The sequence below is a fragment of the Athene cunicularia genome, assembly GCF_003259725.1.
Source record: "Athene cunicularia isolate RWA chromosome 4 unlocalized genomic scaffold, athCun1 chr4_part1, whole genome shotgun sequence".
NCBI lineage: Eukaryota > Metazoa > Chordata > Aves > Strigiformes > Strigidae > Athene > Athene cunicularia.
In genome coordinates this window covers 15,618,806-15,634,562 of record NW_020799098.1, presented here as the reverse complement: position 1 = coordinate 15,634,562, position 15,757 = coordinate 15,618,806, and the positions used below count along the sequence as shown (strand labels likewise).

The 15,757-nt window shown below is 36.1% G+C and overlaps 1 protein-coding gene across 1 annotated transcript in view; it reads right to left on the bottom strand.

The window, feature by feature from the left end:
* Positions 1 to 15,757, bottom strand: part of CPEB2 (cytoplasmic polyadenylation element binding protein 2) — a 50,723-nt gene that overhangs the window by 846 nt on the left and 34,120 nt on the right. Inside the window, exons 8-12 of the mRNA XM_026846929.1 lie at positions 15,252 to 15,341; positions 7,993 to 8,111; positions 7,584 to 7,698; positions 5,593 to 5,774; positions 1 to 942 (exon numbers count right to left, since the gene is read on the bottom strand). The exon at positions 1 to 942 is cut by the window's left edge and continues 846 nt beyond it. Of these exons, the coding sequence (XP_026702730.1) occupies positions 715 to 942; positions 5,593 to 5,774; positions 7,584 to 7,698; positions 7,993 to 8,111; positions 15,252 to 15,341 (734 nt within the window). The 3' untranslated portion in view covers positions 1 to 714. The remainder of the gene's footprint in view (positions 943 to 5,592; positions 5,775 to 7,583; positions 7,699 to 7,992; positions 8,112 to 15,251; positions 15,342 to 15,757) is intronic.

Genomic DNA, 15,757 nt, shown 5'->3' with positions numbered 1-15,757 from the left:
AAAACTATGGCAGTTTAGGCCATATTGTGCTGCCTGCATTTAATCTGTAATGCAGTGTGTCTTAAACGTTTCAATCCCGTATTAATAGGTGGCATTACACATAACACCTATATAGCAGCAAAGCTAATACAGCTTGTGATTAAAAATGTTTAAAAATAGCTAATAAATCAGATTATCTTGAGGTATTATTTCTTGCAAGTCAAAATGGAGAGCAAAAAATCAACCCTAATTTTTAGTTTATGTATACACTGAAAATAGCAACAACAATAAAAATAAGCTTTTTGTAGCAGACATATTCCATCTTCACTATTTTGCTACCTTTGGTAAATTACTGGGGCAGATCTTGAAGTTAAAAACCCATGTTTAGAAATAAGTGCACGCTTCACCCACTAAATATAGCAGCAGACTGTGTGCCCCTACGCAAAAACATTCTCATATCTAGTTTTAACTTTACATATAAAAATAACTTGGAGAAAATACAAAAAAACATTTTATTTTAACATGAAAATATCACAAAAATTAGTAAGCCTGAGATGTAGGGTTTTGGTGAAAAACAAGAGGCTTGTAGTGTTTTGGCTGCTGATAAAGATGCATGTATTGATAGCTGGGGTGAAAAGCAGAAGAATGCACTTATTTCTTCTGCATGTCAGTATCTTCAAACACAGTAAGCCACATGCACCCTTCTTTCCTTATGTAGATGCTGGTTCACCATGTTTAATTCCAGCGGAAGTGGATCTGACGTGGGCGGTCAGCCCCCTCCTTTACCAATGGCTTATGGAATTCACGTCCTGCACGAGAGTGGATATTTGCCCAACAAAACTCACAGTAATACTGCAGGCAAGTGACATTGGCACAGAAGAAAGGAGCAAACTTTCCACCGCATCGTGCACCCTGGCATTCGTCACACATCTGGTCATCCAACACATATGGCTTTACCTCCACCTGTTGGAGTAAAACAGGAACAATTCTAATCAATACCTAATTCCTACATAAATTTATATACAGTTTTTTTCTGCTTTAAAGAAAAACCCAAACCAGAAGTCTGAAATCAGACATATTAATGGCTTTACCAAACCAATTAGTTATTATTCTTTATGATTTATCAGCTACAGATCTATCCATACAGTAAGTAGAACACTTCAAGGCAGATCTTTAGCAGTACACTAGATACGTATAAATAGCCACATCAGAAGCTCCCCTTAATTTATTCCGGAAGGATGTTCTTGGCAAATGATATTATTGAAGAATGTGTAGAAGACAACCAAACAAGGCCAAAGGTCTCTCAACTAATCTCATCAGCTCCTGAATGTATCCCACATGACATCCAATTCTGTACGGTTTAGCAAAAAATAATTGAACATACAAGAATGTAACCATTTATACATTAACTTCTTTTAAAGTCTCTGCATGTACTACTTTTGTGTGCAAATTAGAAGTTCTTTCTGCAGGCTGTAATACAAATATTCTAGCATTCCTGTTCCCTGTAAACTCACTCCCTCTTTCTGAAATATGGTCAAATTTGGAGTGACAGATTTTGGTCGTCTATTGCATTCTATTTTGCAGCTTTGAGCTGTACAAAAATTTGTATTCAATATATTTCTGAAAATACTTTTAAAGGACCATTTTGCAAGGCCACAGACTGCTAGAAACACCTGTCTTACACAGCTTCCTTCTCCCAAACTCATCTGACTGCCAGAGTGGAAAAGTGGCAAGAGTCCAGCGGTAAATTTGCATTATGTCTTTGCGTAACTGAACTGTTACAGACTGTGATCAGACAGGAAGAACAACTTCATAATAAAACACAAAATGAGTTGACTCTATCATTAAGGAATGTACTGTTGTCTTCCACATTTTCCTCACTTTTAAAGATGTTATTTTCTGCCTTTTGCTGGTAAAAAGAGTTATTTCAGTTCACTCTAAAACTCACTGCTGTAAGAGATTTTTTTTCTGAGATACTATTACCTGAGAAGAATGCTACATAGACATCAACATTATCTACTATACTCAGACAGAATATGTTTGAACTAAGAACTTTAATATGGTATTTTTTCCATTGTGTCTCCAGAGGAAAAAATTTACACATACAGCTACCCACAGCAGAATAGTCTTCATGCTCTCAGCTTCAGAGGTAGAGGTCACACTTGACATGTCAAACACATCTATGTTTGAAAGAGTATGCTGCTTCTAGTGATCTATATTCAGTACAAGCTCTACTTCTTATTTTACTACAACGACCTGTCTCATCACAAATTACAGTCAAACTTTCCAATAAACAGGTACCTTATGTAGTAACTGTGTTCGTAGTTCAAAATTACTGAAAGCATGAAGCAGCATATATTTCAAGCTTCGGTGCATTAATGTACCAGGATCGGTATGAAGATGATTTCAAATATATTAGAGAAACACTTTGGGGAATGGAAGTATTACATGAAGTGGATACAGACTGCTGGCATATGAAAGTTAACATTTTAACGGGTTTTTTTGAGCTGTAACTCCAAATGAGTTCCAAGGAAATGTTTGGAGCTGAGCTTTCATATACAATAAAACAGGACGAGGAGCACATTACTGAAGAAAAACATCTGTTAGAGAAACTAAACATATCTACACATCAAAAGAACTGGAGAGAAGCTGCAGAATACTTCGGTAAGGAAGAAGTTAAGATCACAGACAGTGTTTGTTAAGTGACTGTGACACTAAGATTTCCAAGTAAGGTAGGAAAAGGTATGTGCAAAAAAAATAAAAAGCTATTAAATACTTTGAACTAAAGTTCAGAAGGATGAACAGGTGAACTGCAAAATTTAGCAATGAAAAAAGACTTACGCAGACAAAACTGGTTATGAAAAGAATGTGAAAGGACAGCAGACCTACAGAAACTGGATATAACTGGTATAGAAAGGCTATGTTAAGGTAAAGGGTACAAGAACAGTCTGCATCTAAGATTTCAGTGAAATATGTAAAATATTGCTTTACTGGCTAGCATACATACACATCTCAGATGAAGGCAGTACCTGAAGTAGGACTATCTTCCCCATTTACAAAAACAGGGGTTTACATATATATCTATGCTCATCTATAAATCAGCAGTAATACTGATTTCAGAGTATTTTCAGAGCCTGAAAAGACACAAACTCCACGGAACAAAAAACTATTTCTGAAAATAGCTTTTTTCATAGTTTCAGAAACAGCAATGTGTCAAAGTTTTCCCTAAAAAGAGGCTGTTCTATGTTACTCCTCAGTACTGCAAATAGCTGGGTTGTATAAATATATATATTATATAAAAAATAAGGAATGCCCATATAATTTCGAGATTATTTAAAAAAAAAAAAGATTAAAAAACCTCTGAAATAAACAAAGATGTTCATAAACCCTCCCCCAATTTATTAAAATACTTAGATCTGGCATTGCTGTGAGAAACTCCTCAGGAATAGCACACATTTTTAGAAATAAGAAAAAACAAGGATGCTAACAAAAACACAAAAATTTGAGATTTAAGAGAATACTTGAGTCAAAAAATTAATTTTCAAGAATTAGAAAAGCAACACTAAAGAAAGAACACAAGTTGCAACAATCAAAAAAGAAACTAAGAATTCAGATACTTAAAGCGGAAGACTAGATAATTCCTTCCCTCTTCCCCTAACCTCTCCATCCCATGAATAGCTATTTACAGATGTTAATTATACTTGTTTCTTCCTCGCTTTTAGGTTGTTTGTTGGTTTGTTTTTTTTTTTGTTTTTTTTTTTTTGTAATAGGGATTGAAGAAATCATTTGTCTGCTGTTTTTAAAAATTAAGTCTTATGGGTGTAACTCAAATGCTGTGCTTCTCAAATCTAGTAGTCGGGTAGATTTTTAAAAAAATTTTTCCCTGTCCATGCTCCAAGAAGCCCACAGCACATACCCACTGCTTACTGGAGATTTACTGCCCACCTCCCTTTAAGTGTTTCAGTGCTATATCACACATTACCAAGTTATATCTGTTTCTCTGCAAACAGCAAGCACTGCCATTTCAGATGCCTGCTCGTCATCCAAAGAGCCCTTAAAATGTCTGGTGACCTATCATAAGAAAACCCAAATAGACAAACCAACCTACTTGGAAGTGCACCCTTCAAAGGCAGGGTCATGCCTCCCTTTCTTTTATGCGATGGCACTGCCAGTCTACCATATACTCCTCTACTGCAAAGGACACTCCCATGGGAAGAGGAAGACTAATATAAATGTGTCCCCCAGTTTAAGGGTTCAAGTTCATGTCTCCCACAATTGAGGGAAAACTAGTCTGTATGGGACTCAACTGTCCACCTTTAATTTTAGAGCTGGGTCACTTCAGAGCCCAATGCTCTATAGATGGTTCCTGAAACACACTAAGCTATACTTGATTCTGAAGTTAAATGACCCATTTAGTCTTTCTTTAGGACATGTTCTGGACTCTGGTCCTTGCTCCCATTTTGTCCAAATACTCAAATGCAAGATGATTAATAGCTTTATTTCCCCTCAGACAGTCACAGTGTCAAGGCCATTTTTCCTGTTATGCAATTAGCCAAAAGCTAGAGCTATTAGTCAGTCAGCTGCAAGTCACAAGGACAGCAATCCCACCAGCAAAATGTAGCTGTCACATCTTAACGTGAAGCCTAGTTCACTACCCACATTCAGACCCACTCATCCTCTGGAAAGGACCATGTTTGGGGATTTCAGCTTGGCAAGTGGTATCTGAGAGACAGATGTAAAGCTGTGTTACACTATTTGAAAGGAGAGAAGCACGTGCTACCTCCCTACAGCAGACTTTTGTTAACTGTACTACTTTGATCTATAGAGGAGACTGGACCTTGAACTACTTTACTTACTCAATCCGTCTTCTTTTAAGACCTTTTGTTTTTTTTTTTTTGTAAAAAAAGAACATCTATTAATACCAGTGACTACCTCTGCAGCTTTTGAGATCAAAACCAGTGACACTTAAAACTGACATAATTTAGATGCCGGTTTTCTTTGCTACTCTTATTGACTATTCTTCTCAATAGAAGTTAGTTTTGCTTTAGGCAGCAATAACCATCTGTAGCAACCGGAAACGTACACTGGTAAATACTATGAAGACTCTCTCAAACAGAAAGGATAGACATTCTGTATTTTAGGTGTTGAGCTTGATTGATTTTCTGAAGTGCTGAGCACTGACAATTATGGCTGAAATTAAGGGCAGCTGCAAATAACAAAGCTAATCTAGAGCCAATGAATCTAAAACCTAGTGAGCTGAATTTCCTAAGAACAACAGAGGAATTATCACAGTATTTGGTTTCATTACAACAAGGAAGAGGAAAAGATTTTCAAGCCCTTTGCCCATACACAACAAAACCAGGAACTCCAGAATGGAAAGAACATATGGTTTAACATATGTCTAAGGAACAAACTGCTGCTCTGTGGAATGCATGTTGTTCGTTTGGGGGCATTAACAGTTTAACTCTTGGAAATAGTGGAGTTACAGAATACTAAAAGAAATGTAGAAGCTGGCTTGAAAGCCAATCAAATGCAGTGTTACACCCTGAGATGTTCCTTTATAGGTAATGACTCTCATATTTATTTATTTTTGTTAATTTCTATATAACTTACTCGTTTATCAATATCGCCATGCTGAAGTTGAACAAACCGAGCACTGATGGCAGCAATGTAACTTTGCTGATTGGAAAAAGCAACACGTCCAGCACCTTTTGGGTATTTCAGCTCAGGGTCAGTATCAATTCCTGCGTAACAAACTCCACCATAGAGACGGTCCATGATCATAGCCAATTCCACTATTAAGACACAAAATAATGTTAATTTAAACCGTTGTTACAGTACAATCTGTATATAATATGCTTGTATTTAAAAATAGTATAAAAGTTAATTTTAATAATTACTTTTGCAACAGCTGATGTAATGGTAACAACAACAAATATAAAACCATATTAAATAAGCTATGAAACACTCAGCAGACAGATCTTTCACACTGTGGGTACATACATCCAAGGAACAATGGAACTGTAAGTGCTTGAAGTCCTTGATAACCTGGAACTGAAACTCCAGGACAGTTTTCTTCAGGGGATTAGTGCAAAAGACTTCTTGGGCAGGCATGGAATTTAAGCTGTATAAAATAGTTCCACATGCCACAAATTCCTTGGTACAGGTTCTCTGGCTGTCCTAATGCTCTATGTCCTACTTGAATTTAAAGATATAGTTAGCACCTTTTCATCGGCCACACAGAGCTCAATTATCCCTACAGTGCTACACCTACCCTAGGTGTATGCATTATACTGAATTGAGTTTTGCAGTTCGTTTAGAGAAAAAAATATCTTTTTCAGAATTAGTATCCTCTGTATTAGGGTATAAAGGTGTCAGCAGTCATTGATGTTCAATAGTTGTTTGAAAAGTCTCCTAAAGTTTTACTGCTTTTGTGGAGTCATGATTCTTATTTCACAAGAGCATAAAAGTTTCATTTTCACATATGCAGGGCATTTGAAAGCTAAGCATAAGAATGCATCCATTAAATTTATCACAGACGTTCGGCACAGTAATCTTGAGTATTTGGGCTGAATTTAGAGGAAAAATAATCTGCAGTTGGAACATACTGTGTTTATGCTCATTTACAGAGCTTGTACTACAGTCAAAACTACAGTCTTGAAAGTAAAATAACAGAAAAGCTTGAGCACTGCAGGTCCAAGACAGAAAAATTTAACATTCTTTATACCCTAAATTTGCACTATCTCTTCTTGGTTCTCCTGCATCTTCCATCTGAAAGCTCAGCTTTCTGTAAGAATAAAATTCACTACAAACTATGGTAGACCAATGAAGCCCAGAAGTTCCAATAGAAAATGGGATTTGAACCACTGTATGTTATGTTTCACGTCCAACATTCACTTCAACCTACTTACTAGAAGGCCACCATAAAATAATTGCAAAAGGCTACTGCAGTCAATCTCACAAAGCAGACTGTCCCGGTTGTAGACCAACCATTTCACAGCTACAGAAACATTTAATTTTTCCTTCACGCACTCTGGCAAGAGTCTAAAAAGAGTCCTGCGATCTCATACAGTGTTGTGCCATACAGACTGTGCTAGCTCTCTGAATTTCTTCCTTTTTCCTCTATCCTATTCCTTCAAGTACTCTTTCATCACCCATATTTCTGCTTTGTCCATATTTGCAAGAGTAGCTGCAACCTGAGCAGTAAAAGAGTAGCTAATGCACAATGACAAGCAAGAGCAAATAGAACTCCACATACTTACGGAGCATGGCAGAGAGGTTTTCATAGCATTATTTTAAAAACAAACTCTTTTGTGACAGTTTACACTACACTTTTGCTAATACGATCAGAATTTTTTCTACAGCTTTAGACATGTAACAGTTTCCAGTAAATCTCAATGCTGAGCAGTGATTTATGGCCAAAGCCAGATGAAAATAGTTACTACAGAAATAAATGAAGAATACATGAATATTGTAGTGTGGTTATAACTGTCATGACAGTCTTTGTTTTTATACATATATATATACACTATACAAAAGTATGCATGGTTCAAATTCTTTCCAATAATCTCCTACTTTTAAAAATGGACACAGATTATACTCACCAGCTCTTAACGGTCTAGGGACTCCTCCAACAAAAATTGTTTTTCGAGGATCAAGTGGCTGGGAACCATCCATCACAAAGTCACTATCACTTAGATTCCAGGGACGGATCTGAACCTATTAAATTGGGAAAGGAAACAGTATGGTAATTGAAGTTTCACTACATCGTAGATATATGTTCATCAGCCCTATAAACTGTCAGAAAGTCACAACCCCATTAGCTTAGCATTTCTAGGTGCTCCGTTTTAATCCTATTAATTCAAAACACTACAATTTTAAAGTCATCCAATTATTCCAGATGTTGAGCTCTGCCAACAGTAGTTTCTTTTGATTATTTTCATCGTCATAATTTCAAATGTAGCTTTAGACAGATGGCAGCTATAGCCTGCAGGCCATCTACTGTTTACTTACTGGCTTGTCCTTGATAGTAGGACTGGAAACACATAGATAGAGCTTTCCATCTTCTTCAATGCAGGCGTCTATCAGGGCCTGAACAGAACTCTCTTCTTGGAACAGGAGGAATGCATAACCTGGAAAAAAAGCCAAACAGACTGATATTTTTTCTTAATCGTCTTTGCCAGTGACTTTTCCCTACAAATGTGCTTACTCCAAAAGTAAAAGAAAGTCAAACCAATTCTTTGTTATTAGTTATCTTCTTTAACTATGTCCTACCTTGCCATGATCAACAGAATTTCTATGCTTAAAATAATTGTCAAAAGAGACTAATAACCCAATAAAAACAAACATGTCTGTTCTATCATGTACTGGAAGTCTAGGCTGAGCGCAATTCATTGGCAGCAACAGACATTATACAATGAAAATCCGACTTGGCACAAAGGACTAATCTCTATTCTAGAGATTAGATCAAAGTAGTTTGTTACATAAGTGACCCAGCAAACCTCCCAAACGCTACAAAAATAGGAATTAAAATGCTTATTTAATGCTACAGTAAAATCAAACAGTTAGACAAGCAAAAAACCTCACATGTTCGAGTACTTTAACAGCTACAGTATAATGATATAAACAAAATTTGTTACTTTACAGGTACTCAATAGGACAATTAGGGTTGTATTCTAAAACCAACTTTAAAATGACCATAGATCTACATTTCTTTCTGAGATTACCAAGTGTGGACTTTTCACTCGAAGTTACATTTTATTACTTGGTTGGAAAATTAAATGCTGAAGCAGCTGCTCCAGGGTGAGCCAGGCAAGAGGGAGCATCGCTGTTTTACCAAGCCTTTTGGAAATGATACTGTATTTCCGAGAGAAGCTAGTAAGCCACTGGCAATTTCTTATTGCAAACAGTGTAGGTCATCATGACAAAGATGGTAGGGTGCATCCTGAAGAGCATTAAAGAATCAATGTGTTATAAAGAAAGTAAGATTAAAGAAACAAATACATGACTGATTTTAAATATATAGGAACAATAGTAGGATTTAAAGAAAAAGCTGTAAGGCCTATACTGGTCTTTCTGGTAACGTATACTTCATTTCTTAACCTCAGATCACAGTCCTATCACAGCTACCTACAAAGGATACATGACAAGGTTTTATGAATTCTGTATTTTTATGTGTCTTATTTAGTTTCTTAACAAATATGCCATAGCGACTCTTTGGGCTTGAGCTGAAGCACTTCCTTGTGAAGTCCCTTTTTCATTGCTGAACAATACATTTTAGTTACAACCTGTTTAACCAAAGCTTAATGAGTAATTTAGATTCAAAATCTGTTTTAATGGGAATATCTTTCAGTATTTATCTTAGAATTTAAAATCCACATATTACCCATGCAAAACTCACTCACTGAATGAAGGCATGTGCACGCTGGCATGGGTGAGACCAGACCCATGTAACTGTCCTTAGTTGTGAAGAAGCCAGGTACACACATTCCCATTTGAATAGAGAGCTCAGTGCAAGAATCATGGGAGAGCAAAAACTTGATTAATCAAAGGCAGGGCTAAATGCACATGATATCTCACGGATCAGACATAAGACTCACAGCCACAAGTAAGTAAAATATTTTTCAGATGCTGATTTTCCACCAGTTCTTATCCTAAAGTAAATCAAGAGTACTGCCATATAGCTTCTGATACAGAAAGATGATCAATGTCTCCACAGGATCTAATCCTGTATGTCTGCAGCTAGTAATATGCTTAATTGTGGCAGCTAGTAAAAAGATAAAAATTTCAAATAGAAGAACTTGATGAGGGAACAATTAGGATTACTATATAAAATAAAAAATGAAATAAAAGGAAAGCCATACAAAAACCATACATTAATACTGCTTTCTCAATGTTATCTGCAAAACATGTACTCATGTCTGGGTTCATCCTGCTTAATTTTACACCTGAGACAGGCTTGTGTCATGAGCTTAGTTGTACTACTCCCCCTCTGGAGACACAGAGAAGGTTAGGGTATAGTCTGTACTATCAAATTGGCCTGGCTGTAGTTTTGCTCCACAGAGCTCTAGCCATTCAATGGTTTACAATGCATTTTAGTTTGCTCCCTAATCTAGCCTGGAGAAAAGTAAGCTGTTCTCTTGAAGAAAACTGGCTAGAGAAGATAATTTGAGCAGGTCCCACATTTTATAGCTACAAAAAGACAGCCAGTCTCTTCCAAAGAACTCTAGACCTGCACAGTCTGTATACAAACTACTCTCTATCACTTGCCCTGGACCAGGGTGCATTTCCTGGCACAAATCAGTTATACACTATCCCCAGACTTCTCCAAAGAACATCAGTTACATAGGCAACCAGCCTACTATGATGTATTCATTAGCTAGAAAGTGCTTGCAAAGGGAAATTACACTCTTATCTTAGGTATTTAGTTTAGACATAATAAATTATGGCTCCTCTTTTTACTACAGCTACTACATGCCAACAACTGTATAGCACAAACTTTATTCTTACCTCTTTCTGCTTTCTCAATATATGCTTTTACTGGGTTATTTTTCACCTCAACATCTGTAACTCATGAAGTATTGTGGATATTTAATGTCTGCAAAGCTAGTCTGGTGATGTTAAGTCATGTTACATAAGTGTGATGAAAAAAATCAAGTGCCTCCTTTTTTGGAGGAGTACTGAACTACAATTACAATGTGTAACAGGAAGTACATGTCACAGTGAAACATGGTGTGGAAGTAGGGTGAGGAGTAGGAGGTGTTTTACTGTACTACAGAACAGCTTAACTCCCTGGTCTCTTGTTTTTTTGGTGTACCACATCAGTCATTTAACAACTTCACACCCAATAGCAATGCAAGTGTGTTTACAACGGAGAAGCAAAGCTACTCTAATAGTTTTCTTTGAAGGAAGCCACTTCATACCTTTGGGTCATACGTACACCAATCGTAGCAGATCATGATGAACTATTACTTGCCAACAAAGATTGTATGTTTTTTATACATATTTCACAAGGTGAAAGGTATTAGATGAAACACAGTCTTATAAAAATTTCTTGCTCATGTGTTCCTCTACCAAAATTTATGCCTCCTGTGGGAGACAAAGTTTAGGTAATCCCTGTTAGTGTTTATCGGTTGACTGAATTCCTTTGCACAACATTGAACTATTACTAATACTCCTGTTTTCAAAGGCAACCAGTGTGGGTGACTTCTCGGAAAATTACCTCAAATGACAAACAAATGTTTCTGGAGATGGTAACTGGCTTTAAACTAATCCCTTGATATCTAAAGATACCGCACAAGTCATCCTTACTCTGATCTGACATCACTCTTAATGAAACAAGACCAAGAAATTAAATATTTATTTTTTTTTTAATTTATTGCGTCAGCGCTGGAAACAGCCCATCAGATAAGTCTGAAGAGTCCTGGCTATATTAAACCTTTTCATTTATTTTTTATTACATAAAGAGAAAATAAAAAGCAAAGCATTGTAGACTAGATTCACATTGGTAGCTAACATGACTTTCTGAGCACGGTATAGTTTCTTTATTTCATAGTAATATAGATATTTACCAGAAGGAGAAAGGATGCTGCTTCTGCTATGCATACTCTGTAGAAATCAAGAGAGCAGCTTTAAGTTCTATCAAACTCCAGTTAACTCCTTCTGCTAGTGGCTTAGAGAAGGAGTCGAGAAAATTAGTGCAAGCTAGCATGGCACTGTCCATGCCAGTCAGTGCAGCTGTATTTTGCTTTGGGGTTGGTTCCTCTACTGTACTGACAGATTGTCCCCAGTGGAGACTAAATGGCCTCAGTGCAGTGCAATTCTTGTCCACAGAATGATGTGCCTTATCTTAAATCAGAAAGAATCAGTGTAAACTGCAGGTTAATACAATGTGTCTACATTTGATGATGGGAATAATTCACATTTGGGAAGGACACCCAACATTTAATCTGTTCCTCTTTAAATAGATTTCATCACCATATAATTAATCTTTAAAACACAGGTCTTTCACTTGTTCAGTTTAGTCATCTATGATGGAAAATTAACTCCAAAATACACTTAATGTAGCTATTAGCTGAGGCACTTTTGAGTAGGGCGTAGCAGGATTTACCTCAAGATCCAAACACCTATTTTCAGATTAATCCAGTGATTAAGCTCCTACTGTAATACAGAGATCCAGTTAATGTAGTCAGTGGTGACTGGACAGTTACTCAGCTGACCAAGTGGGACACGGATGTGTCTAGCACCATTTATTTTCTATAGGACTTTGCCTACCCTTCAGCTGGTGGTCCAGAATGGTGTGGGGCTTCAATAGGTGCCATGCCACATTTGCAAGGCCTTGTAAATCTTTTAGGTATCCTATGTTTGGGTAAATGATTCAAGCTTAATGTGCTTATGTTACAGTGACCTGAATAGCCCTCTATACTCCACTGACTGTATTGGCCAGATCCCCATTGATTAAAGGAAGCTTAGATACTAATCACATATGAAGACACCTACAGTTACTTGCCTGAATGTACAGTTCAATCCTAACAAGTGTGATCAAATAAGCTGGTAACAAGTTAAACAGAACTTGGATGGACTTGGGGTTTTGCTTCTTAAACTAGAAACATAACATTTTCAACCTAGTTTTTTCAGTTTGTTCTAAATTAGCAGTTAAGAACCTTCAATAAATGAAGCTACTGCACAACTGCTGTGATAGAAGGTGATAGAAAAACCCAGACAATTAAAAAAGGCTAGGGATATTGTCCTGTTTAAATCAGATTATCCTCCATTTGATATGGGTTATAAATAGTACAGAGCACATAAACTACGGGGCATATTTTGAAAGGCCTTCTTTGGATTTGCATATCCTACTGGCACCATTTCTTTGAGAGCTTCATTATCATAAGAAGGAGTCCTCACTTCAACAAGTTGCTTTGGACATGTGTATTGTTTCATAAATAAGTATATTTGCCAACTATGTAATAACGGGAGTGGTGATAAACTGGCAATTCAGAAAGGAAGGAATTCTGCATTAGAGTTAGCAGATCACTTACAGACTTTGGACTTTGATCTCAACAGAGTAATTTTTTTCTGCTTCAGAACAGAGTTTCCTTGTAAGATTAGTGGGAAGTTTTAAAAAGTCCTGTTTTCTTTGGGGCTAATTTTGTGGTGAGCAGTATAAACCATAATTAGTCAAAAAGAAGCAGTTGGTGTTTCTCAGGACGCAGCTAGCCTTGATGGACTAGGACACTTTCTGCATTTCTTCAAGCAAGGAAGTACTTATTATGAACTTGGCCTTCCCTCAGGACTTTCTCTAAGCAGAGAGCCTGGAAGGAACCACAGCCTGGAAAATTGAACAAAACAAAAAAAGGCAGGCTGGATCTCTTCACCACAGAGAAGACTATTTTGTAAATCAGTCCAGAACGGAGTAATTCTGAGATGTCTTTGGAAAGTAATGCTGTGTTAAGTAATACTGTGTCAAATCTCTAATGAGACTGAACGAACTAAAATACATACACTGAATTGACTAAATGTAGAGTAACAAATTAGAAATTGTAGATTAAGAGTAAGAAAAAAAAAGAACTCCTTGGGCTAATATAGTATATATTTCTAAACTGCTAATTAGTGATCAGTCTCAAAGCTTTCTTAGTATTTAGCCTATCTTTAGCATTTTCAGGTATATTAAATATACGTACACAAGGTTCTTGCCTGTACATGTAATACTTAAATTTTTAAGAAATTCTTGTACAAAATAATCATGGGCCATATCTATTGCACTTGAAAAGCCAGATATAAATACAGTGATATTCAGCAGTTCACAGTAAGCTGTATTTCCAGATCAAATACAAAGAGAAAACTATATTGTGTTTTAAATGTGTCAGGTTACGTTACAAAACAACATTGACTAATGTAGTAAAATGAAATAGAATAAAGTTTTAAAACTGAAGAACAGCAAGTGCTATTAAATTTCAAATAATGATCAGTTAATCATGGAAAATCTACCTAACACTTAGTTTGCAAGTGTTTCCTGAATTACTTAGTTCAACAGAATGAAGTTCTATTTGTATCCTCTGCTTTTAAGAAGCTCTGTTTACAATAGATTTTTTTTTTTTACTGTGGTAATTATAAACATTCCAACTATATCAAAAAGCTTTATTACATGATTAAGACGTTTAGATGCTGAGACAAGACTATTGCCTTGGAAATGAATGCTAGAATACATTCCTTTCAGGTAAGAATATATTACATCTTCACTCTCTATATATTCACTGTGGACTCTGTGAGATGCATGTTCCTCAAAGAGTTCCTCAAGCATTTATCTTGGTAATTTATGAAGAAAGGTGCACTCCTTAGGATAAATTTAACTTAACAGTAGCTTGTGTATTGGGCTGACAATCAAAAAGGCCGAAGTCTCTTTGTCTCAGAATTTCCATGTAGTGTTCATAAATACTATTCAAATACTTTCAATTACATTTCCCACTCTTTAGAGGATCCATCTGGGATAATAATCCTGTCTTCTCCCCAGCATAGATGGTCAGATAAATAAATGTAGAATCAGTTTATAAGGGCACTATACCTATTTTTGTCACTTCCAGGGAAGGAATGAATTGCTGCATTCTCTACAAGATGAATAATCTTTGCATTGCTTTCATATCTGGATCAAATTTTTACGTTTATTTTATAAGTACCAATACATGATTGTACATGTACAGAGATATGCTACATAATTTAGCTAATGTACAGAATGGTTTTTCCAACGCTTTGTCTAACAGCAACACTAGAAATAGTTAAGATTCAATATTTAATCATTTATGAAAATAGATAATTCTTAGTGCTTCAATAAGAAGTTCACATCTTAAAACTGAAATAAATGTATCACTGATTACCTTGATCAGGTATCCAAATGCATCTTTCTGAATCCTGTCTGTAACTTCCTATGAAAATTTTTATCTAAGCTTTACTTTTAAAAAATTTGACCAAATTTCAGTTTTGGAAAACTGGACAGAAAAGCAAATAGAGAATTTAGGATTAATGAGACATACAACTATATAATGCTGATGTGATATATGGGAAATGAGAACGTGGAAGATCCTTCAGGAGTCCAGGACTGAACCAGGCACAACACTAAAACAACACTCTCACAAGGAACCATGTCTGAATCTGCAGTGAAACTACAGAATTAACTGTTCACAAAGGCTTGTAAATAATACCCTTTGGAAAAAGATGAGACTGTTTCCTAGAGTAAGATTTGCACTCACAGACAAGTCAAAACCTTCCAAGTCTCTTACCTTTTGGTGGAAAATAGGACTTGCTTTCTGCTTTGTGAGGCCAATCTACTACCAAAGGCCCAAATCGTCTGAAGCTAGCAGTAATTTCATCTAAAAACAGGTATAATAGTTGTTATTAAAATAAATGACATAACTCAATGAAAAAGTACTATCAAGCAAAGAACTATGTTTCTAGCAAAGGTTGACCTTTCATGGAAAAAAGGACCAAAATTTCCAACTTTCACAAACAGAAAACTAAACAGACACAACTTCCAAAGAGTTAATATTTGTACAATATATTTCTGGTGATTTTAAGCTTACGTTTGTTTTTTATTGCTTAATAAAAGGAACGTTTCAGAAGCATATGAACAACTCAAGGCAGCGGTGAAAACTGGTGTGGTACTTCAAATTCAGAATCTGGTTTGAATGCAATCAAAATAACTCACTGTTTAGTGATGTACAGTTAGTTCAGTGCTTTGTAGGTAGATACTCATATATTAAGTGCCATCACAATTAGCATGCTAGCA